The sequence below is a fragment of the Pelodiscus sinensis genome, chromosome 1 (assembly GCF_052426305.1).
Source record: "Pelodiscus sinensis isolate ZL-2025 chromosome 1, ASM5242630v1, whole genome shotgun sequence".
Lineage (NCBI taxonomy): Eukaryota > Metazoa > Chordata > Testudines > Trionychidae > Pelodiscus > Pelodiscus sinensis.
This window is the reverse complement of record NC_143052.1, coordinates 227,562,733-227,588,431: the sequence shown is the minus strand read 5'-3', so window position 1 is coordinate 227,588,431 and position 25,699 is coordinate 227,562,733. Positions and strand designations below refer to the sequence as shown.

The 25,699-nt window shown below is 39.9% G+C and overlaps 2 protein-coding genes across 3 annotated transcripts in view; both read right to left on the bottom strand.

Annotated features, from left to right (window-relative positions):
- Positions 1–25,699, bottom strand: part of DHRSX (dehydrogenase/reductase X-linked) — a 288,314-nt gene that overhangs the window by 202,253 nt on the left and 60,362 nt on the right. Inside the window, exon 1 of one of the 2 annotated variants that reach the window (XM_075915707.2) lies at positions 23,447–23,587. The exons of the other annotated variant lie outside the window; for it this stretch is intronic. Within the exon in view, the coding sequence (XP_075771822.2) occupies positions 23,447–23,558 (112 nt within the window). The 5' untranslated portion in view covers positions 23,559–23,587. Of the gene's footprint in view, positions 1–23,446; positions 23,588–25,699 lie in introns of those variants that run through there. 2 annotated transcript variants of the gene reach the window in all.
- Positions 9,933–23,584, bottom strand: ZBED1 (zinc finger BED-type containing 1). The gene is made up of 2 exons (XM_075915686.2): positions 23,447–23,584; positions 9,933–15,083 (listed from the first exon to the last, which is right to left on the bottom strand). The coding sequence occupies exon 2, from the start codon at positions 15,031–15,033 to the stop codon at positions 12,946–12,948; it is 2,088 nt and encodes a 695-aa protein (XP_075771801.1). The 5' UTR covers positions 15,034–15,083; positions 23,447–23,584; the 3' UTR covers positions 9,933–12,945.

Genomic DNA, 25,699 nt, shown 5'->3' with positions numbered 1-25,699 from the left:
GTATTTATCTGTTACATTTTTCACCCATAGCATTTTGTTATTTCAAAACAAACTATACTTCTGTTCCACAGAAACTAAATTACAACCCATAACCATCAGCATTAATAAAATGAGGAATATATATAATCATTCATTTGGCACCTTTTGAAATTTCAGAGTGAGATTGAGAAAAATTGGTAATTTAATATTTTCATATAATTCCAGAGTGCCAGTCACAAGAAAAAGAGTAGCAAGAGACAAGATGTAGGCAAATGCATTTTAAACCACCTGATGCAGTACATGACTGACACGAAATACAGTGAAAATAGCCATGGCTCTCACATTTTTCTACCACAAAAGTTTCCAGCGTCATTTCACTGTTTTGATACCATACAACACAGTCAAGCAAATGCATAACATGAAAGTCACTGCCATGACACATGATATGCTGAAAAATACTGCAGCTCATAAATAACAATTTGGTCCATAAATACATATTGTATTGCTAGGTCATAATTACAATATTTAGAAACATCTCAGTTACCCAGGAATGAAAACGTAATCACAGACTATTTTATGGACAGTGTGTGTAACATTCACTATCCAGCACTGAGATAGTGGTCTTCCAGCATAAGCATATATGTATTCTGGACAGAAACATTCCATAGGGTGACAATGTATTTGCAGAAGGGGAAAAATAAGAGAATACAGTTTGCATTTTGCAGTAAGAATATGGCAAAAGAAGGGATAAAGAAGACAGTATTTCAGTAATGAAAGAATCAAAATGTGTTTTAGACGTACTAAAACTCCCTGCAAGCCCAATTTACACAAGTGCGCAAAAATAAACCAGCACTTGTTAATATTCTGTCAGCATACAGCATGATACTTACAAATTGACTGAAATTATTTTTATAAGGAACTCTTCAGAACTCGGAAAAAGAGGTCATGGGATTCCATCCCAAGATAACCTTAAAACCAATCACTACTTAATCAGAAATTTTGATTTAATTCCTCATTTATAACACTTTATATTGTGAAAACTGGAAAAAAATCAAATTTTACTATCAATATTTTTGCTGATTTTTACATTTCACTCAGCTTGCCTCAAAAAATATAGCAAGACAAAATTAAAAAATATTCTGTCCTATTTTCCAACACTTAGGAAATATGTACACATATAAATTCAAACAAAAAAGCCTATAACAACATTTTTAGAATAAAAACAGGACAAATGTGATTTTTTATAATAAAGTGTACCAATCAATGAAATAAAGTGGCAACATGAATTTTTGATTAGACAGTAAATGTTTTCACCAATTACATAATATGAAATTATGTATTTAGATAAAAAGCTGTTTAATTAAATCCATTTTGCAGTCCAGGTAATAATGTTACACATAATAACTAAGATGACATTGTTTGAGTGTGCTACATTTACTGAGGAAATTAAGGAGCTGTAACGTAGCTAGTCATTTTTTTTAATTTACCACAACAGTTACAGATTTCTTTATTTGCTCTCCACTTCAAGAATGCAAATACATTTAGCAGGTTTTACTTTGTGTTTAATGAAAAGTACCTATTCCTGATTCCAAGAGTCACTAAAAGTTAAAAAAGAGACACCTTGGTTTTGAAAATCCTTTGTGTTTTAAAGTCCCTGGTACAACTACAAGCAAAAAACTTTGCAATATCATGTCTCAAAAGAGTAAGTGTCGTGCCACTTAGTGTCTACACTTCAAGTGCCACAGAAAGCTGACTGTGCTCTTGGGGAGCCAGGGAGTGATATTCATGGAAAACCATTCCCCTTCTCCCCCCAGGCCTCTGCTAGAATCAAAGCAATGAAAAGGCCAGGGAAGACACACCTAAACTAATTAAGGAAACACCCTAACCTCATCTGCACTGAAGACAGAACAGAGGGACATCTCATTAGCATACAGAATGGAGATGAGCTCTTCTAAGGCAGGCACCGCAGTGAACTATGGGATACAAAAAGCAGAGAAGCACTGCCTGATGGGAAATCTCTGCTCCAGATGCTAATGAACCCAGGCCTGTTCACACCCAAATTAGTCATTATCAGACCAATTCTAATAACCATCCTACTGACAACCAAAATACTGAAACTGCCCAGTTGCATTGTGAGTTCCTTCAAGGAACATCACCCATAACCAGAAGTGATCAGTCTCTATTGTCTCACCTCTGTTTCTCTTTGAACCATTGTCCTATCCCTATAAAAACTCCTATCCTTGCCCAAGAAAAACTTCTGATACCTGGATTTAAATGGCATCAGTTCCATTGAGACTTCATCTCCTGTCTGATCGTGCTGGGGGCTCTGCTCTGCTTGTCTCCTGCCCTCTGGACCCCCAGCTCCCATCACCATCTGGGAACCCCGATCAGTGCACGTTCCATGGAGTGGTGAGGTCTCTCTCTCTCTCCCCTCACCTCTCTCTAAGCATAGCCTCCTGACTCTTCCCTAGCCAGAAATAAATAACTTTCATTGTTAAGCTGGTTGCTTCTCTCTCTTTTGCTCACTGAAGGGGTGTTGTTTTAGCTTCCCCATTTGCTCTGCAACACTTTTTGTACCCAAGCTAAAGATCCCTGTAGTGCCCAAAATCCTGTGGAGTTGCTCATCGTGTGGTTTACCTGTGAATGACTGTGGTGTGAAAGTGGGGATAGGGAAGTGCTGAACCTGAGGGCATATGAGCATGGCAGCTTAAAATGCTGTTTAATCCAGTCCACTGAGTCCAAAGGCTCATGAGGGTGCAGTGTGGCATTACTGTTAAACCCAGCCTGCTGAGTCCAGGGACATATGAAGGGTCAGCTTGTGAGTGCTGATTACCCAGTCTTCTCAGGCTGCTCTGTTAGTGAGAGTGAGTGTCTGTGTGTGTTGTTAAGGTGGGAAGAACCCCATCCTAAGGAACCTAGTTCCTGCAGGAGAGCTCCAGAGGGAGGGGGAATTGGCAGCAGGGAGAAATCAGCTCCATATGAGAGCATAAGTAAGCACAAGCAGCACACTAGTAGAATTGTTAACCTCCCCCCAGACCCATAAGAGTAACCCTAATAAACAGGGCTCGACAATCTATGTAATCTACTCGCCCGTGGCGAGTAGATTACATCCCGGAAGAGCTGGGTTCGGGCCATCTGCGCATGTGCAGAATGCCGGACAGTGCGGCTGGCAAGCAGGGCTCGCTGCGGCTCGGCAAGCCCTGCTAATAAATGAGCATACCCCAGAGTATTTGGCAAATCTGGTAACATGACTGTCATGTGAAGTACAAAATACCAAATCAATTGTGCAATCACCAAAGTCCTGGATGAGAGACTTCAGCAAGAGGTCAGGCTAACGAGTACTTAAAAGTTATTTTAACAAAAGACTGTCTGAAGAGAAAATTCAGGTTAACATAGTAAAGTTTATGAAATTTTTCACTTGTCTTGTTTCCTACTATCAGTATTGAGTCTGATTCTCCACAAGCTCACACCTTGTTTAGCAATTTGGGCCCAGGACAATGAAGCACTATAGCATGTGTTTATTAATAACGTGGGTGAGATTCTGTGGTGTTTCTTTAAGATGCAAAGCACAGAATTCAGAGCCCTATTGGAGCAGGCATGAAGGAAGATGTACTATTGTGGCTTTAGTCAACACTGCACTCTGCCGCTCCTGTACTCACACCATGGCTGGAGAGGCCCACCATGTAATAAAGCACTGGCAAAGGGAACATTTTGGTAGGAAAGAGTGGCTACCACTGTGCTCACTGAGATGCTGCTTTCTCTTCTTCCCCTTCTCTTCACTATTGGAGTGAGAAGAAAGAGCACAACTTACATCACGTACTTCTCTGCCCCCTCCACGCACCAACTAGGAGTGAGGAATGCACACAAGCTTGCTCCCTAATCGTGAGGGGACGAGGAACAAGAGCAAGCAGCATCCCAATATGTGTGGCTGTAGCTACCCTAACCTGCCCTTCCAAAGTGGCATCCTTGTGCACTTGTTTATAAGGTGAGGTATTACACTCCACTGGGGGTAAGACTGTTGAAGTGCATAACATGTGGGTGTTTGTAGACTCTACATTCTTTGGTGAACTTCTATGTAGTTCACCAAAGAGCACTAATTAAAGTGCACTAGCAGGACCAATCAATGCGCAACACACTAGTGCGCATGAGAAACACCACCACATAGGTTGCTATCTTTAATGTACAAAAAACCCTGGAACATGCAGGATGATCATGAGCCCATGAAACTGGCAGCTGGTACGGTTTCTGATCACCCTTGCACCTCAAAAGCTACATTAAAAGGGGGGGGGGAACCTGGACAGGTGGAAACCTTACTATGGACAGCATGGGGGTTTCAATTACAACAGTGCCACAGTGGTCTACAGCTCTAATTGGAATGTCGATATTATTGCATTTTGCAGCTATGCCCAGACATACCCTCAAGTCCTGCCCCAACAGCAGGGCTTTTGAGAGGATCCTCACAAAAGCCTTTGGTTTCCAGCTGTATTTGTGTCAAGGTAAACCTGCTCAGGCCAGATATGAGGCTTTTAAGGCCCCTTTATACCATATTTTACCTGGCTTAAAGGGATCACAGGAGAGATAAGAATCTCACCCTTTCACTTGAAGCACATGCATATTTCCCCTTGACATGAATGTACTTGAGCACCATTCCCAGACTAAGAATATTTCTTTGCACTCATGCAAAGTGGGTGTAAAATTCTTACTTAATCAGAACAGTGCTGTTTTTGCATCTACTTTGCATAGGTGTCGGTAACTACACAAGATGAAAAGCAGTGCAGATTACAGCTATTAACCTCAATGGAAATAAAAAAGAATTGGAAGGGAGATGGGAAATAAAATACCCAAGGATCTTTGCTAGTCTTCTCAAAGACACAGAAAATAGGCTTGATTATCACATTGAAATGCTACAGAAAGTAGTGTCCTCGTTTCTGAAGACTGACCTTTACATATGACAGTGAGCTAAGATATTACATTCTGAATTGAAACACAGGAACGAGAAGTAGGAATGCAGTGCTCAAAATCATCACTGACATTTTAGACTCTGAATGAACCCTTGCTTGAAAAAAAGTCCTCTTAGTCTCCTATTTTTGTCAACTTATATTGCACCCGCAGTCATTTTTAAAATATGTATTTAAGACTTCAAGATCAATGGAAATACATCAATATTTTTTAATTACAGTGGAAATTTTGTCCCTTGTGTTTAGTAATCCAATCACATGAGCACTGAGAGCCTGACAGTGAGAACTGAAATCAAAAGTAAAGTTGATTTAATTGATTTTTGTTGTCCAAGCTAAAGGAAATGATTACTTATGCCAACTGAAAACAATATAATAAAAATATAAATACTGGAAAAAAATTAAAAATCTAGTTTAAATAATTTAAGGAGTTATTTGTATTCCAGGTAAAGATATGTATTTTCAATACAAAGTATTTAAGATAATAATTTAAAATGTTCACTATTATTTATATTAGAGGAAGAATAATTTTACCTATTTCCATCATACGAAGCAAATTTTAATCTTAGCACAAAAGCAGTAGTCCAGAGTAGGGATGTAAGCAACTAGTTGACTAGTCGACTACCTGATAAGCCTAGGCTTATTGGGTAACCAAGTCACTACTTGACTAGGACCCAGTGCTGGAGGAAGCCAGCTTAAAAACCAGGTCCTCCCAGCACCGTCTCTGCAGAGGGCAGGGGAGGCAGAGGTGTAGCAGGGGGAATGGCAGGAGCCGGCACTAAGCAGTCCTGGCTCCCACCAGGTCCCAGATGCTGTGGCTCTTCTTTTTAAATGTAGTAAGAGCCTGGCGGCTTTTACTACATTTTAAAAGTAGAGCCGCAATGAACCTCCTTTATCAAATTCCATCAACTACTCAATTAGCTTCCTAACTGCTATTTAACATAACTTGTCCAGAAGAAGTATGACAACACAACAAACTGTATCTTAGGTGATCTTTCAAAAACAAACAAAAACCCCACCCCCAAAACCCATGAAAGAGAGCCAGATGCACTGAGTCTTCTCAATCTAACCAAACCCCACCTCCCTCCCAAAAAAACACAAACCACCTCCACCATGCTTGATCTATATGTCTAGCCTTGCAGTTACTTGAAATGCCAGATCCCAATATCTTCAGAAAAGAATGATCCTCTGAAAACATTAACATATAAACAGTAGTAGGGAGGTAGTAAAATGTGTGGAGCTTACATAAGATATCTTTTTCTTTCTAATAAACATTTACTTAACATGTACAGGTACAGCTTAACAAGTGTTTTACTTATTTAAAAAGTGTCTCGCAATATAATGTATTTTAAATCATTTTAAAGAGTCCAACTCGACCTAAAATTTAAGTCTGTAAAGTAAGTACTTTACAAAACAAATTTTTCCACCTTTGTTCTGTTTGTACAGTACCTCAGACAACAGAATCCAGGACCATAAGAGGAGTTCCCTAGGTGTTACAATAATACACATAAATAATAAATTAAATAAATAAATAAATAAATAACAGATGTAAACTTTTATCTGCAAAGCTCATAGCTCTAGTCCAGTGGTCCCCAACCTTTTGAGGATGTCGGGCGCCAGGGGGCGTGGCCGTTCGCCCGCCGGGTGCCAGGGGGCGGGGACACTTGCACGCCCAGGGGCGGCCCCCCCCCATAGCTGCATGCCCGGGGCCGGGGCCCCCCTATAGCCCCGGGGCCGGGGCCCCCTCCAAGGGCTGTGCTCCCGGGGCCGGCGCTCCCCCCCCCGCAAGCGCCACGCGCCCAGGGCCAGCACTCCCCCCCGCAAGCTCCGCGCGCCCGGGGCCGGCGCTCCCCCCCCCACCATGCGCCATGTGCCCGGGGCCAGGCCAGCCCCGAGCACCTGGCGGGCGCATGCAAATGCCCCCGCGGGCGCCATGGCGCCCGCGGGCACCGTGTTGGGGACCACGGCTCTAGTCATTGTATTAATGAACACAAGACGGTTGAAGGAGACATAACAAGTCAAAGGCTATGTCTGCACTACAGCCTACATCAGCATAACATATGTCTCACAAGAGTGTGAATAAACCACCCCCAAACAACACATGTTTCTCCAGCATGTACTATGGCACATCTAGATTACAAGCCTTTTTCAAAAGAGCTCTTTCGAAAAAGCCTCTTTTGAAAGAGATTGTCTAGACATCCACAAAACTTTCAAAAAAGCGGATTGCTTTTTTGAAAGAGCACCCAGGCAATCTGGATGTTCTCTTCCGAAAAAGCCCTGTTTGCGTTCAAGAACGCCTTTTCTTGAAAGAGCTCTTTTGAAAAAAGGCTTTCTTCCTCATAAAATGAGGTTTACCGCTGTTGAAAAAACTGCCTCATTCTTTCGATTTAATTTCGAAAGAACGCAACAGCAGTCTAGACGCAGGTGACGTTTTTTCGAAAAAAGGCTCTTTTTTTTCCGAAAAAACTGTGTAGTCTAGTCATAGCCTAATGTTAGCAGGAAACCTTCTCTCACCGACATAGGTTCTAGAGTTCGTGGAGCTTTTTAATTATGCCGATAGGAAAGCTCTGTCCCACTGTGATAGGATGCTGTCTCTGGACACACTGCATCTGGGCAGCTACACAGGTACAGTTGTAGTCATGCCCTAAGGTGCGGTGGAGGGGGATAAACCAAGAGAATAAAGTAATTCAGAATACTATTTGCTTCAGTTTTTATAACTTAAGATATTAAACACAGAGGTAATGATTTTATGTGGGGGGGTAATATATGGGGCCTGATTCTGATCTCAGTGACATCACTGTAAGTTAGAAATAACTGGGCTGAAATCAATAGAGCTTATTCTCCATTGCTTTGCACTTTAATATTAAAAATGTCTCCATTGCTTTGCACTGTAATATTAAAAATGTAATATTAAAAACGTACCATGTGTTTAAATGTATTATTCAAATTTGGTAACATTTTACAATCACTTTTATCCACGTACAACTAACTACTTCCATCAGACTTCATTTTCAATGGAGAAACGTATAAGAAAACCTCATACTATCGCCTCTTCAGCTGAATAAATGAAAGCACCAGTGAAAGCCATAATATAAACGAGGTTCCACAGCAGAACTATATTTATCACTGGATAAAACTGAACTTTCAGCAGGTTTAACTAATACAATGGTAAAAACAGTGTGCATCACAGTAGCCTTGTCTACATTAAAGTGCTCATCATCTGAACTGATGAGAAATATTTTTTAAGTTTACCTTTGCCAAAGAAACAAGGTACAAGGCAGTAATATTCATGTCCAATAGAATTATCAGTGAAAGTGATATGGTATCATATGGCCTATGAATGGAGTACTTTGTTCTATGGTACTTTATGCATTACTGCAGTATCTGAACATCCTGCTGCAATCTTTAACGTGTTTAGCCTCTCACTACCTCTGAGGAATAGGGAAATACTATTCTCTTCATGTTATAGACTGGAACTGAGGCGCAGAGACTTAAGACCCAGATACTTAAAGGTATTTAGACTGCTAACTATCACGGATATCAATGGAAGTTAGGAGCCTAAATATCTTTGTGGATACAGGTCTAAGTGACTTGCCTGAAGTCATACATCAAGTCTGTTGCAGAGCAAGAAACTGAATCCCTAACCACAAAACTATACTTTTTCTATTTATGTGTTCTCTCTCTCTCTCTTCCTCCCTCCCTCCCTCGAGAGAGATGATGTTATCAGCATCAACAGCTTCTCTCAGCAAAGCAAAAGTGCGGGGGGGGGGGGGGAGAGGGGAGGAGAGGGGGATAGGCAAGCATAGTGAGCAAAGGACATGGCCCCCTAGTATATCCTAAAGATAAGTTAAATATTGTGTAACAACTACTAAATTTAGACTCCTTTTATTAATGTGAACTTTTGTTTTTAATGTACAACATAATAAAGCTAAATAGAAAAATTACAGTGGATGCCCTTAGATCCACTGGCTTGAAAGAATATTTAAATAGTAAGTTTTCTGGGGCAGGGAATATCTCTTACTTTGTTATTGGAGGAGCCCCAATTTTAGTTGAGCCCTCTAAAGCTATTATACAAAATGATAAAACCAATTACAGAAGCGTACCACACTTTCAAAATGACGAATTCCATTGCAGTGGGTCAGACTAGATGATCATAATGGTCCCTTCTGACCTTAAAGTCTATGAATCTATCTTATGTATAGTATTTTTTCTAATCTATGAGTGGGACTTTTAAAAATAACCTATTGTGCTAAAAATGTAAACCTTTTCAACTTGCATGTTCTACATAGTTCCCTTTTATCCTTCTAAGTCTTAGTACATGTTCAAATATAGGTTGTTCCCAAAAGCATTTAAATTATCTGTTTCCTTCTTAATACTACCACAAAGTCTTAATGTTGGGATATTTAGATGTATAATATCAAAATGATTTGTCTTCTATTATAATAAATACAATGTTAAGGACATTTAAAATATTCACATTTTCCAAACAAGAAGCAAAATCCAAAGTTGCATCCCTGCTCGCCACCTCAACGTTTCTTTGTGCGTCAAAAATTATATAAAACCCAAGACTGCAGGTTCACAAAGATTTTAAAAGACATACATTCAAAGTCATGGGCTACAGCACAATTAAGTAACATGTTCTCATCCCACCATTGCAATAATGAACCATGTTTACTCATGCTGTAGCAGCATGCAGGACAGTGTTGCAACTTGGCTCATCCACATAGCAGTTTCTGTACTGTGGCACAGGTCATTGTACTGTTGCTTGAAAACTGAATGTAATTCTTTTCAAAAGACACTGTCTAGAGATTCTCAGAGAGAGGCATTATTGATTTCAACATATTTTAATCCAGATATATTTGTATGGTATACATAAGTAAGTTAAAGGATCAGAATAAAAGGGTCATGGATACTTTGATAAACCTGAAATACCATTTCTCCTTTTTGCTGAAGAGTTCAATGTCAAAGTGCTGAAGAGATGAACACACATCAGACAAATAAATTAGTAGCTAATTTATTTCTCTGGTTATTTAACAATATTCCAAGCTTAGCACATTAAATAAAAACTCACAGACAATGGGTAGAACTAACAATGGTTTTGTCTTAGAACGAGACATGTCAATTGAACCAATTATAATTTTATTTTGGATACCAAAAATTAAAAAACTAGAAGGAGCAGAATAGTGCACTGCACTGGTATTGGTCAAACCGATTTGGGGAGGAAACAAGATGCACTGCATGATAATTTTAGCCTTCAGATGGCCCACATAGGAATGGAGATTACCAAAACAGTACGCTAATACAGTAGCGTAAGAAGATATTCAAGCCTCTGGCATTAACACAGTGCTTAATTTGTAATGAAAGAGGTGCCAGATATCAAATAAATAGGGGGAGCTGGGGCTCAAACCATTTTTTTTTTACATTCATACTTTTTGTGGTAAGCCCTGAGGTGCTGGGGATATGAACTGTCAACCCTAGCAGTGCTGGGACTCAACCTTGACACAAATTAATAACTGGGTTAACAATGTCAGTTCCTTTCGGGGACAAATTCGGCAGGTAACAAACTGGTTAAAATTACTCTGAAAATTGATGTGGTAGGGTAAGCTACATAATCTTGGCATTCAGTGTGCAAAACAACTTACACACTGAAAAAGGTTTAAAAAGAAAATCAACTAAGAGGCTTACTTTAGCATCCTCCCTCCAGTTAGTAGGGATTTGACAGGTTAACCAGTTAACCAATGGGGCTAGCCTGCTACACTTCCAAGCTACACATTTTGCACATTCTCTGGGTCCAATCTCCTATAGCCTTGCACCTTGCATAGTCATATACACCCGTGCAAAGTAGATATACAGTGACACCATATAAGAATGGTGCATTTTACACACACTTTACCAAAGTATAAATAATTATATAAAATGCAGGACAGTGAAGAATTGTGCCATTGAATGCTAAATCTTTACAAGTCACATCACCATTTACATTTATTTTTCATTAACTAAAACCTGCCAATAATTTACACCATTTTATTTGTTTCATAATTCTAATATCCTTCCCCATCTACTGCCAAATGATCATACTGTGCATTAATTGGTGAGAACTGTACAAACAAAATATAAACACACACAGCTTGGTAGTAGTACAAGTGAAACAGAATAAATATCACTGAAAATCTCATTTTTGTGTTATTTTTGACGAGCCCCTTAAAACCAGAACATCTATGATTATCAATTCCAAATATAGCCATACCATAATAATACACTGGACAGTCAGTCTCTGGTTGATCTCTCTCCATACCAGTGTTGCATAAGACAATCACGCACACATATACACCGTGTTAAGTTTTTATACTGCTGTCCATCACCTCAGTCTCTGAGGGCTATATGTACACATGCATTTTATAGGCTAGTCAGTGAGACTAGTACAACAGAGTGAATGTCTCTGATCTCTGCAACAACTGAATGATTTCCAAGAGCTCATGATACACAGAATTTTAGGGGGCATACCACTTATACCTTTAAGCTACACTGCAGAGTAATAAAAATTGTATTCTATTTATTTGGTAAAAGTGATAGTCCCAGAACATTACCAATTGGGAAATAAACAAATGAAAAAACAACAAAAACAACCTTTGCCTAAAATATGGTTGTTCCAAAAGTCCCCTTGTGCATAACAAAAATATGCTGAATGCCTCCTCACTCTCAGCCAAAAAAGAAGAGTAGAGACTTATTTAAGACATGTAGCTCTTCCTAAGAGATGCAATATATTTCATTATTTTATGTTGCTAAATTACTCAAAAAAACTTAAAATGTTTAGGCATAGAGACATAAGGGGAGCTACTACAGTACACATAACGATTAATCAGAACAAGTAATGAGGTGGGCCAGACCAAAGCCCTCTACAAACTGACTCTAAAGGGACACAGGATAAAAGGAAATTTATAAGTGCTGACATGACAGGAAACATTATCAAAGTCTAACAACTTGTGTGAGGATTTTTTTCCCTGATTAAATACATTTACACAAAATTAAAGCTTACTTTTTTGAAAGGCTTTCTACAAATGATCTTTCTAACTCCCTGGACAAAGTCCCAATTCAAATTAGAACAAAGTTGAATGAAAACTAATAAAAACACATTGCACCTATGGTCCTTGCAGTTTTCTAATCTCTCTACTTCTTCCATCCGTCAGGGACCCAATTTTCCGCTTTGCGTGGTCACACAAAGTGAATGTAAAATGCCACAGTTCTGATGTGGTTGTGATTTCCACCTACCTAATACAAATGTAAGAGGTGACATCAGAGCTCACCTACATTAAAAAGTTTTACCACTGTAATAGTGTGATTAAGTGACAAAATATCCCTCAGTGAGGATGCAGGCATACTGGCAAAATAAGGTATATCAGTATAATTACAAATCACACAACCTAATTGATGTAGTTATAATAGTAGAACTCAGAGGAGACTAGACCAAAAGTTATGAGGTAGTGAAAAAAAATCAAGCGCAAAGATATTTATTGTTTGCTCTTTTCCCAATATTTTTGTGAGAGTCTCTGACGATCTGACTTATGGATTTTAAAATCATTTTAGAAATTTAAAACTCTGAAATCCTAACCCATATGTTGCCTTCAAAAGTGGACCTGTACATCTTTAAAACGTCTTTATTTAGGGTCCAGATTGAGAGGGAAAAAAACATTACAGAAAACACTTAAGCACATTCAACTCCCATTTGAAGTAAACAGGAAGGAATTATACATATGCATAAGTGCTTTCCTGGAATTGGGGTCTGAGTCAGGAGTCATGGTCTTTAAAGATTTTTTCCTTGTTCATATCAGTGCTGTATAACCACAAGTCTATCATGTTTTAAAATAGTGGGCAACACATTTACAATGGATGCTTAAACCAAGTTTGTTACATTTGTTCAATATTTACAGTATTCATATAATCAAAACAGAATTATTTTTGGTAACAAGACAAATATCTTTTCTTTGTTATTTAATATACCATAGTACTCCTGTTAAATGAACCCACTGTCTCGGATATTAAAGAAATTGCTGCTTACATTTCCTGTGTCATTTAAATTAAAAATCTGTTCCTGTTCCAAGCCCCACTCGCCTTCATCCTCATCTTCAGGTTCTGCTTCAGATACATTGCGAGTGTTTTCATACAAAAAGATCTGCTCATCAACATGAGCTGGGGCTAACCGGTTTCTCTTAGCACTTACAACATTAGCAGAAGAACCAAAAAGGCGTTCTGGGAAGACTCTTGTGGCCAGAATACACCAATATTTCTGAAGTACCTTTGGTAAAACAGGAAATAATGCTAGTCTGTCAGACCACCACTTAAGTGGGTCTTCATTTAAACCAAGAACCTTTTGCGACTTAAAGTTGCTCAACTCTTCTACAATCTGAGCATGCCACTCCTCTTGGTCTTCCACTCCTCCTGTCTGGCAAAAGATTTCTGCAAGCATGTTATTGATTGCGCTGGTAGGGGGAGGGGTAGAAGAGATTATTATTTTTTTTACAGGTGGCTCTTCTGATACCGTGAAGAACTTTTCTTCAGGTCTGAATGTGTTTTCTTTTACTTTTTCCAAAAGGCCTTTTGCTTCCTCCACCACTCTGTTTTCTACCTGTTGACGTTCAAATGCTGAAAGGAAAGGTAGTTTTTTGTACCTGGGGTCCAGAAAAGTTGCAACATTGAGAAACATGTCTATCTCAGGTGTATGCTGGTATGTTGTTGACAATTCTTTGGCTATCACTTCCTTGGCCATGCTAATTTCTTTCAAATCGTTCTCTTTGATGTTCAACGTGGTATTTAGAAGCATGTGGAGGAGGGGTTTCACCATACTTATTGTTGGATATTTTGAAGCAGACATCATCTCAGCAACTTGTTTAAAGGGCTGAAGTAGGTCCACCAAGCCTTCAATTGTATTCCATTCGCTGGCTTCCAACATGAGATGGTGGTTATTACTGTCCTCCACAAGAACAGCTGCAATTACAAACTGCTGCTCTTTAAGACGCTGCAACATGGCAAGTGTGCTTCCCCACCAGGAAACACGATCACTTACAAGCATGCAGTGAAGAATATTTTGCTGCTTCTGCTTTTCACTTAACATGTACATTGCTACTGAGGACTGCTGAAAATACTCCACCAGTTTTCGGCACCTGGAAAGGAGACTGCACAGTTTTGGAAGCTGAAAAGCTTGTTGTATTCCTGCATTAAAAGTCTGTCCCAAACAAGGCATTTGTACTGGAATATCTAGGAGAGAGCAAGCTTTCACAATGTCTTTGCCATAATCTGTTGTAGCACCGAAGACTTTTGTATTGATCCCCCATTCAATAAAAATTTCATAAAGGACACGTGTAATTGTTTCTGCAGTATTTTCCTCTGGCACTTCGAACGTTTTTAAACACCGGGAGTTAACAGCCAGACAGTTAGAAGGGCTACTGTTGAGAAAATGAACTGCAAGTGTTACATATGATCTATTCTGATTTTCACTTCTCCACATGTCAGTGGAAATGCCACACCATAGAATTTCTGTAAGTTCTTTTAACACAATTTCTCTAATAGCATTGTATTTTTCAGGAATTGCTTTTGTGCAGAAATATTTCCTGCTAGGAAGTTCATATCTAGGATCAGCTGTTCTCAAAAGTGCCTTGAATGTGGGTTCATCAACAATAGAGGAAGGATACATGCCCTCACAAATTAGGCTAATCACAGCAGAAGTCAGTTCTTGATGCTTTTTGTTTTCATAATTGTGGCTGGTCTTCATAATTAAAGTGTCTTGAACAACCTGCTGTGATGATTCTGGCTTCAGTTTTGAAAATGCAGTAGCAAACGCTTCCCTCATTTGCTCAGTGTTACTTTTCACAAATTCGCAGAACTCATCAGGGTGATTTTTCTCAAGGTGGTATGAAAGGTTGGATGTGTTTCCTGAATAGGCAATTTGGGCCATGCAAATGCGGCAATAGATTTTCTTCCACTGTAATATGCATCCTTCTGCATTGGTATCAAATCCAAAGTACTTCCATACTTTACTCTTTGCTCTTGGATGAGCCACTAACTTTAGATCTGATGGCGAGCCGTCTAAGCTTTTATTCTCCATTGCTTCTTGGCCACGTCTCACCTTTTGATCCTTCACTCATTAATGAGTACCTGACAAAGGCAGTAAGATAAAGATACAATGAGAAAGCACACGTCTGATCACACTTAACTATGTGAAATCAGTGCTTCTGTGAATACACCAAGAAACCTATCTTACTAATTAATTTGAAAATTTAAAGATGAGCTTTACAGAAAGTTTGACCTATATGAAGACCCATTAGAACGTAAAAAGTAAAAGTGTTTTAATATGATTTTCAAGCAATGTTGTGAGGGAGCTACAACATCCAAGAAAAACTAAGTTTCTTGAGAGACATGAAAATACTTTCTAGAGAAAGTGTAACAGTCACTGTAGCTTAAGTACATTATTGCCACATACATTAGATCTTTGTTTTAGTAGTTCCCTATCCTGAAATTATACTTGAAGTTGAGTCAACATCCCTTTGCACAAGAGTTACTGAACTCTGCTGTTAACATTTATTTCAGCAGAAAGCTGACAAAATAAATAAAATCTTTGTTCATTGTGTAAGATTTTTTTGGTTGGTTGTTTTGAAACAAATGTTGTTAAATTGGTCTGACTTCATTAGGGATTAATTTTCAAGTTGTACATTACAATGATGGAACTGAACCTGCTCTGCTAATATTGAAGGACATTTTCCAACTGGGATCAGTAGAAGTAGGGTCAGAGCCTTCCTGCAGAGCAACAATATATATTTGAGGTCTTTTTCTGTCCATCTCTATTGTGGAATTAAGGTTTGCAGCTCTTGGCTCCTGGAATATCAGCACCATGTAATTCCAGGAAGAGAGGGAGGGAGTGAAACTTTTATCAATGCAATTAAATGCTGAAATATGTCAGTTTGAACTTTCTTTTTAATTCAAAAAAATAAACCTAAGAGAGTCTTCTACAAAGTGTGCTCTGGAAAATTATACCTACATATTTTTCTGGGGCAAATCATTTTTGCCAGAAAAGTATAATAAAGCCACTCCAGTCTTCCTGCAAGCAACTACCTGCCAGACCTCATTTCTCTGTACCTGTGCACCGTGACATATGGCTGAGATTGCATGTATAGACGTTGCTTTATCTACCTCTACCATGGCTGCAATCTAGCCAGACCATTACCAACAGACCCTCTAAACAACAACCCCATTCTTGAAATGCTTCGTGAGTAACAAGGAGCACTAAGAAGAGGGGAGAGGAGCCATCAAGGAACGCTGGTGCAGCCAAATACAAAAATTTGAGCGAACCTGAGTTGAGAACATGTTCAGGATGCATTCTATTAAGAGTAGGACAATAAGTTGGGGAAAGGGCACATGCCCCAATAAGTTGGGGAAAGGGCACATGCCTCAATCATTCCCTATCTGTGGCATCACCATGCCAGGAAACAGAAAAAGAAAGCTCTGGGTGAATAAGACAGGCTAGGAAGCTTTTCATAGCATTGTTTCATACCCGGGGGGAATGCCTGTCTGTGTTTATCTTTTCAGTGCAGTTGTTCCTATGGCCTTTTTCTATAAAATAAGATACTTCTGTTCCTGTTAACTATTCTAATTATGTAGCAATATTTTTTGGGGGGGGAGAGGGAGGGTGATATAGAATATTAAGACAAAGTATTGAAGGCTAAAGATGAACGGAAGTTGCAGATTTTTTTGTTCGGTTGATTTCTTTAAGTATTTCCATCTGAAAACTCTGCATCAAGAGGTAAAACTGTTCTGTTTTTAAAAAGGTGATCTGAATACTGGTAAGTCCTTTGTATGTCCTTTGCTATGACTAATTGTAGTGACTGAGTCATCAATATGTATTACTGACCCAACATGCTTATGCTGTATCATTCTAAAAATCCATATTAACAACTCCATGTTACGCATTCTCATAATATCACCATATAACTTTGAAAGCAAGGTATATAAAGTAGAATGTTATATATGATGGACTTTAATAGTTTCATATTATGCACTGTCATGATGTACCACAGTACTTGCTATTATTATTGCTTTCAGGTGCATCTATTTTAAGCCATTACAGTTTTTCTGGGACACATACAGACAACTAATTTAATTATAACCCAGAGCCATAGCGTCCAACATGTTAGCCACTGGCCACATGTGGCTATTTGGCAGGTTGAGTATGGCTAGCTCATTATAGCTTCAGAACTGGTTGATACTATGGTCCCAGAGTTTTCCTTACTGTAACATGGAGGTTTCTGGAAGAAAAGAGGAAAGTAGGGAACTACTGAAAAACAAAGGGAACATTTACAAAAAAAAAAAAAAAAGATTTGGTTAGGTAAAGAAACTGTTTCTGTGCTCATTTTATTTAAATTAGGATACACTTGAACCTCTTTAATCTGGGAACCCAGGGAAAAGCCTCCAACCAGAGCACATCACTGCGCTGCCATTTTCCCTGCTGGAGGAAGTGAGAGTGGCAGCAATTAGAGCTGCTTCCACCTGCTAGGGTCCATACCACGGGAGTTCCTGAATTAGGGACACATGGAGTACACAGGGCACAGAGTAGTTAACAATGCTGTTTTGTTCAGAGTTACAAACATTTCAAACTTATGAACAATCTCCATTCCCAAGGTACACCAAACTCTGAGGCTCTACTGTATTATCCAGCTACAAGCTAAGGACAAAGATAGTTCTGCTGCTTGGGTGGCTGAAAGTTAATAGTTAAAACCTTGGCAATAATGCAACTGTATATAAAATGTTTTACTTTTTCTTTTTAAAAATGATAGGAAATTACATACAAAAACTACATTATGAAGATACTTCAGGTATGTCTAGACTATATGCCTCTGCCGACAGAGGCATGTAAAATAGGCTACCCAATATAGTCAATGAAGCAGGGATTTAAATATTCCCGGCTTCATTAAAATAAAAATGGCCGCCGTGCTGTGCCGGCTCAGCTGATCGTCGGCACAGCAGGCGAGTCAAGACGCGGATCGGTCAAGAGGGGAAGCGAAGCCTTTGTCGACCGCTCCTGTAAACCTTGTTTCATGAGGCATGCGGGAGTGGTCGACAATGGCTTCCCCTGTCGACCAATCTGCGTCTTGACTCGCACGCTGTGCTGATGATCAGCTGAGTGGGCACAGCACGGTGGCCATTTTTATTTTAATAAGCCAGAGATATTTAAATCCCCGCTTCATTAACTATGTCAGGTAGCCTATTTTACATGACTTTGTCAGAAGAAGCATGTAGTCTAGACCTACCCTTAGGCTGCAAAGAGAAGAACCTGAAAGATAGCAAATACCAGCTTTAGCATCAACCATACTACCAGAATTCTATTTTGTTGTCCATGTACTGTATATTGTAAATCAGACTCATATAAGGTCCCCTCTCTTTACCTGGACTCCAGTCTTATTCAGCGCACAGAAAATAATATATTTGGCATTTCCTAACTTTTTTGTGCCAAATTTTGCAGTCTACATTGTTCCCTTTTAAAGGAAGTGTTTTTCTGGATATAATTTAATAACATCTATCATGTACAATATACATAGTGGCTTTCATCTTGATAGATCCCAGAGATTATCCCTCTCATATATGTGAATCACTTCACCCACAATAGGCCATCTCTGGAGTGAAATAACTTTAACTTGGAAACCTAATTCTTTAAGCCAAGAAGTAAATCACCTTTAATCTATCATACTTTCTCCATATGAAATAAAAGACATTAATACTTGGTTCAAAACTGAGGAGAGATTCAAGCTCTCCATTATTATCAGTTATGAAGATTTGGAAAATCTATTCAAGTGAAAGCCAGAAGAAAATAATTTCATTTAGATTAATTATAGAGAGAAATCTGGGCAAATGTAACATGTGTATAAGGTTAAAAGTTATTATTAAAAACAAGAATGAGTAATATTACTCCTCGGTTCAAAGTAATTTTCTACATCTCTCAAATACCAAATATAAACATTAATAAGTCTTTTCCAAACGCATAAAACATGTGGCACTATACCTGAAGTCAAATTTGGATCAAATAATTTATGCAATACATCAAATGAAGCACTACCAAAAAACCCCAAAAAAACTTGACATCCCTTCACTGTGATCACAGAAATCCCTACTCTGTGAAACAATTAGTATCAGTGACAGCATGATTTTAAAAAGATTAAAAACAAGGAGATGGCTTTCAATGGGCACAAACCACATTTCCAGTATTAAAGTGTTGGCGTCACAATTAGCTAGCTTATCTTTTGTAAATTCGCTGCTTAGATTTTTTTGTTTTTAAAACATAATTTTCAGGAAAGATCATACCTTACACTAAGGCTAAGTCTACACTGCCACTTTACTGTCCTGCAACTTTCTAGCTCAGGGATGTGAAAAAACATCCCTCCCAAGTGCAGCAATTTAAGCTGCTATAAAACACCAATGTAAACGGGCACCCAGTGCTGTTAACTACTTCCCTTGTGAAGGTTGTTTACACAGCACACTGGCAGAGCTCTCTTCCAGTGCTTGTGCTGGAACTATACTTTCACTTTAAAGTGCTACTGCAACTGCGCTTTAATTTCAGAAGTGTGGAAAAAAGTCAAATACCAGTACGAGTATATATTTTAATTAAAGTTGAGCACTAGAAAAAGAATATGCATGCAGTAGTTTGTATTTGAATAATTCTTTGTACACACAGCACTAACAGATATGTATTTTCCCATACCGATCTCTAATTATACTATATTTATACAATTAGTATTGAGAAATGTTTAAATAAAAATGTATATAATTCCTCTTCCTAACACTGCACTTAATTGTGCAGTCTACGTTAAATTCACAAACGCATTCAATTTATCCTCCCTTGTTAATATTTCTTCCTTCTGTGTTCCAGTTTCAATATCTGAAGCAAACTTCCTCATATTCCTATCCTGGAATGCTGTGAAATTTGCACCTTCATGATACATATTTATACTTGTATTCTCTTTTTACAAATCAAAACAACTAATTCAAGATATTTTGCCCCAAGATCTGCCTCATTTGTACAGTCCAAAATGTCCTTTCTATGCACATCAACCTAAACAGTGCCTTTGAAATTAAACAAATATTAACAGGATATAGGATAGGAGTCAGTTTTTAGAAAGACAAGTTAAGTTGTGAAGCATTAGTACCATATAAACTTGAATAAGTAAGGAAAAGAGGACTAATTTAGTTTAGTTTACTTTAGAATGCAACCCCTGAACTCCTTTCTGTGAAATATTAATAGCACACTTTTTAAAAAAATGAATGCAAATTGTGAAGATATGAGGGCTGCAGCTATGCTCGTACACTTCAGAGCCTTACTTCAACAGACGGCAGACCAAATACTGGATGCTAGCAGATGGCTTTCTCTAACTCAGCTTCTGCTATAGAGCTGTACCTATGGGCTATGTCTACACTGGCATGATTTTCCGAAAATGCTTTTAACGGAAAAGTTTTACGTTAAAAGCATTTTTGGAAAAGCACGTCTAGATTGGCAGGATGCTTTTCCGCAAAAAGTGTTTTTGCGGAAAAGCGTCCATGGCCAATCTAGACGCGGTTTTCCGCAAAAAAGCCCCGATCGCCTTTTTCACGATCAGGGCTTTCTTGCGGAAAACAGTACTATGCTGTCTACACTGGCCCTTTTACGCAAAAGTCTTTCGGAAAAAGACTTTTGCCCGAACGGGAGCAGCATAGTTTTTCCGGAAAAGCACTGATGATTTTACATGAGATCGTCAGTGCTTTTCCAGAAATTCATGCAGCCAGTATAGACAGCTGGCAAGTTTTTCTGCAAAAGCAGATGGTTTTGCGGAAAAACTTTCCAGTCTAGACACAGCCATGCTGATTTTTGGCGATGTGGTTTGTCAGTGTAGCTGCGATCAAATAAGTTAAAAGTCCTTTTCCAAGAGCATTGGGTGTGAAACTACAACTCTTCCACTCTCTCCTTCCCCCCAAAGTTTTCTGTGATGTCTCTCATGATAAGGCAACTGATATTTGATTTATGTATCTTTTTATTACCAAAAATTGTATTTTGAGAATTGAGGATTACAAGGGATAGAAAAAGCTTTCAACTTCTGTATTTCAAAATATTTTTAGTTTACTAACTTCTTCACACAATTATTGATGTATTCCAATAAAAGCAGATCACTTATTTTTGGCTCTGGACATCCAACACTCCAGTCATCTGAAGAAGTGGGCTGTGCCCACGAAAGCTCATGATTTCATGTTTTGTTAGTCTTTAAAATGCTACCAGACTATTTGTTGTTTTTTAAGTTTATCCTGTACAGACTAACTCGATTACCCCTCTGAAGATTAACTATGTCAGTTATAAAATGTACTTAATTATTTTTATATTTTAAAGTGTTGTTTTTATCATATTGTAATCATACTGAAATGTTATCTAGACTAGCCTACTGTCTATAACAAAATATTCTTGTTGACAAATTGTTTTTAAATCAGTGTTTCAAACAAATTCTTTATATTTTCTGATTTATTAATGCTATTAAAGATTAAAATATTATAAATGTTTGGTTCAAACTTTGTCATATTTCTGTTCAGTTTTAAATTATATTAAAAGCATTATTACACACATGAGGCATAATACACAGCTTTAATCTGCCAAGAAAAACTAATGCAAGAAGAATGCTCAGCTGACATAAAACTGTAGGCACAGATCTGTTTTGTTTTTTTTCTTTTTGGCATGCTACATGTTTTTGAGAATGAGAAAGCAAAGCCCAAATTTGCATTAGTATTATTAATATTGAAAAAAAACATTACCCAATGAATCCATAGGTGGAAATCTGTTATGTCCTGTCTTTGCATTAATTTTACAAAAATTAATAGTTATCACAAATTTATTTTCTCTTCTCCACAGTACCTCAACTATATAATCTGTTGATTTGGACCTCATATTTTAAATAATCTCATTGAACTGCATTCATACATCTACATTTTTATTATTCTTGTTAAAACCACCAACACCTCCATAAGAGCCACATTTGAAGCTAGTCAGAGAAAGAAAGTAAACTGAAGCAAACTAGAGCAAAATTTTACAGAGTCTCATGATTCTGTTGCTATTTATATAGTTTTCAGGCCTTCACAAGCTGCAGGGAGCTCTTAGAAGCACCAACAAATTCAGGTGTTTTTAAAAAAATCAATTTGTTTTTAAATTTAAGATACCTATTGCGTTGATATCTGGCCTGAGGGGATTCCCAGATAAATCATTTCTGGAAACCCTAAGCTTCCTTCATAGACACCTAATGTGGGGAAACAGATCATCATTAAGTTTTCAGTTGACCATAAAAATAATTTACAAATGTAACACAAAATTGTCAGAAAAAGAGCTAAGCTAAATCTCTACAGAGCAAACTGAATGCCAACGAATTGTCACCTTATATGCTGGCAATTAATGACAATATATATTCTGAATTCAGAATATGAACACCAACACTCCCACCAATGCCTGGGGAAAAAGAGAAGACTAACTGTCTATGAGAGTCTAATTCAGTGAAGAAATTCACCACTGTCAAATGCTGGAGGCGTAACTTAAGTGGCCAGAAGAGTGCAGGAATAAAGCCACGTGAGCAAGTTTAATGGAGATGGAGGAATTTACTGGAGTGGTAGAATTCAAAAGTAGGGAAGGAGAAACAAGAGGGCTCTAGTCTAGTATCTTGGTGTGGGATGGAGCCTGAGGAAGGGAGCCAGGCAAAGCAGCAGCTTTTAGGTCAGAATGTAGGTACAGCAGCAGAAGTTACTTGGTATTGGTGAAAGGTATTATCATGGTGATAAACCTAGAAGGAATCGCCATTGGAGCACATCACAAACACTAATCAGTTCTCAAAACCTATGGGGGGCCGTGACCTGAGGCACACCCGGATCAAAACCCAGGCCTGATCAAGTCTGGCAGAGCGTCTGGGGCATAGAAGGGAACCGAACCCAGAGCTCAGTCTGCCCAGTAACTTAACCACGATGCTACTTTTCATGGTAGGACCAGCAGCGGGGAGAGAGAGAGATGCAAGAACCTGGCTGGGGGCTACCGCAGCGGCCGGTGCAAGTCCAGTAACGGAGAAAGCGGCGACTGTCTGGGTCTAGCGAAGGAAGCGGGGCCGGCACAGCAGCGAGGGGGCGTGCGCAGGTGTCTCCCCCGGCTGCTGAGCTCGGCCGCAGCCGCCTGGGGAAGGGGGACGAGCAAGCCCAGGAACCGCCTGCAAAGTCACAAGGGGACGGGCCCAGCGGCAGCAGCCCGGGGCAAGGCTGGGGCGCGGCGCGGGGGGAGCAGCGGCCAGGCCCAGGCCCGGCGGTGCAGCAGCCCCGGCAGGGAGCTGTGGCCCGGGGCGCTCACAAGGTCAGGCCACGCGCCTCTTCCCCCTCCCCCAGCCCGCGCGGGGAGGAAGCGGGGCAGGGCGGCCGGGGAGAGCGGGCTGAGTGCCCGCAGCGCTCCCCCTTGCAGCGCCGGGCACGGGCCAGCTGCGCGCTCTCACCTGGCGCGGGGGCCCCGCCGGGGCGCAGGCGGCGCAGCAGCTGGTGCAGGCTGACGGCGAGGCCGGTGCAGTAGAGCCGCAGCGCGGGCAGCGCCCGAGACAATAGCGACATGGCTGCCTCCGGCCCCTGGGCGCGGGGAGTGGAGGGGACGGGGCCCCGGCGCGCCGCCCTGCGCTCGCGTGTCTGTGTCCGCTCCCGGGCCGGGCGGGCGCGGCGCTGCAGAGCCCACACCCAGCGGAAGGGAAAGCGCCGCCGCTGTCACTGGCTGCACCGCCCGGACGCGCCGCCGCTCGCTTCTGGGCATGTGCGCGCCGGGGCGGGGGCAGGGGAAGCGGCCCCGCAGCCCGGTGCCTCCAGAGGCGCCTTGGGCGCCGAGCGGGTGGGTGGCGGAGAAGCGCGGGTCAGACGGGGTCACCCGAGTCGGGGAGAGGTGCTGGCAGGGAGGCAGGAGCCAGCTGGCAGGGAAAGGGCTGTTTGTGTATTTGCTGAGGAGTCAGGCTGGAGAAGCGAGCAGCTGGAAAGTGACGGGATCCTGGGGGTGCCTCCCGAAAGGGAGCTTCGGTCCAGTGGGACCCCACAGCCGTATGAAGGCGGCCAGGCCGGCTGCTCTTGTGTTATACAATGTGCGACAGATAGCTTTGACATCGAGGGCAATGAACCGTGCAAACAAAATTGCTAAGGGTTGTGGTGAAGGATCCATCACAGGCAACTTTTACATTAAGATCGGATTTTTTTTTAAAAAAGCATGTCCTAGGAGTTATACGAGGAAAAGTTTTATGACCAGTGTTACACAGGGAGTCAGACCAGGTGACCACAAGGGCCCCTTCTGTAATTTGACCTGGAGAAACTGAACAATGCTGCCCCCATCACCTTCTTAACCACTCACCTCCCCACTCTACCTCTTCTTTTTTGCCTCTGTTTGTGACCATGTGTTCCATCATGATCTATTATAATGTTGGAGTTTATTATCTTACACATCAGTCTCCTGCAGACAAGATTGTCAAGGACTTCCAAGATCATCTAGTCCATGCACACGGATTTTAGCAGCTGCACTTTAAAGAGATTAGAGATTTCCAGGGACCAGAGTATGGGAGCCCAGAGACAGGGAGGTTATAGTAATAAAGGCAGAAAATTAAGAGGATCTGGACAAGAAGTCTAACTGTGTGGACAGAAAGAGTCACATTGTAGAAGTATCTTGGAGAAAGAAGAGGCAAGAACTGAACACAGTCTGGATTTGTAGGATAAAGGACAGGGAAGCTTCAAAGATGATTCCCACATTATAGATTTCAGTTACAGAGACAACAGCAGTGTTAGCAGTGACAGAGTAAAGAGAGTAGAGAACATTTGGGAGGAAAGAGCAGAGGTTAAATTTTTGCTCTGTTAAATTTAACATCTGTTCTACTCCCAGTCTCACCTAATGGAATTTCTGTAAATCATGTAAGCCTCAGGGCAACATCAGTGACTCACCAGCAGTAGTTGTCAGTATCTGAAATGGAGCTTCCTTTTAGTCAATTCAGTGATGCCATTTTTATATATAGTTTCTGTTACTGTGGAATCTACTGTAAATATCTACCTGGTAGAATAGATGGTCATAGCCTATTCTAAGCTGAACTAACGTGTCAAATCTGCTGTGTCATTATAAAGAGTTAACCAAGTTATTCCACTAGTCTCCAGCTCTGAGACACAAGTTGGTGACTTTTGCCCAATAAAACAAGCTTTGATCGTTTCAGGCAAAATTTGTGGCATCTTGAACACCAGACACCCTTGAGTTATCTTTTTTTATTGCAGCAGCCTGAGTAGAAGTAAAATATACAGAGTAGGAGTAAAATATACAGATTTTAAATTTATTTTGCCTTCTAATTTGAATACCATTTAACTTTAAATCACTATTCACAAGTTTCTACCAAAGCAGACAACTAAATTTCATTTCAGCCATGTGACCAGAATATCTCAATATTTTATAGAAGTAAGCAGCAAGTTATCCTCAGCTTTTGATTTTAAATCTTCAGTTAATTTTTACATGATTGTCACTTGAGACAGAATGGCAAAGCCTGCATTCTTATATGTCATAAGTTGAAGGAAGCAGCTAATCAGAAGTCTTAAATTATTAATAAATAATAATACTTAGCACAGATCTCAAGTGGCTATATAAATATAAATGTCATCTCCAGTTTGCATATCAAGAAATACAATGAGTTAAGATGATGATAATTTCAATAGAGGTAGTCTTTTACCAGTATATTTAACTAAGA

Bases quoted from the DNA above. Each gene is read 5' to 3' on its own strand.
- ZBED1 (XM_075915686.2), bottom strand. From the start codon at position 15,033: ATGGAGAATAAAAGCTTAGACGGCTCGCCATCAGATCTAAAGTTAGTG.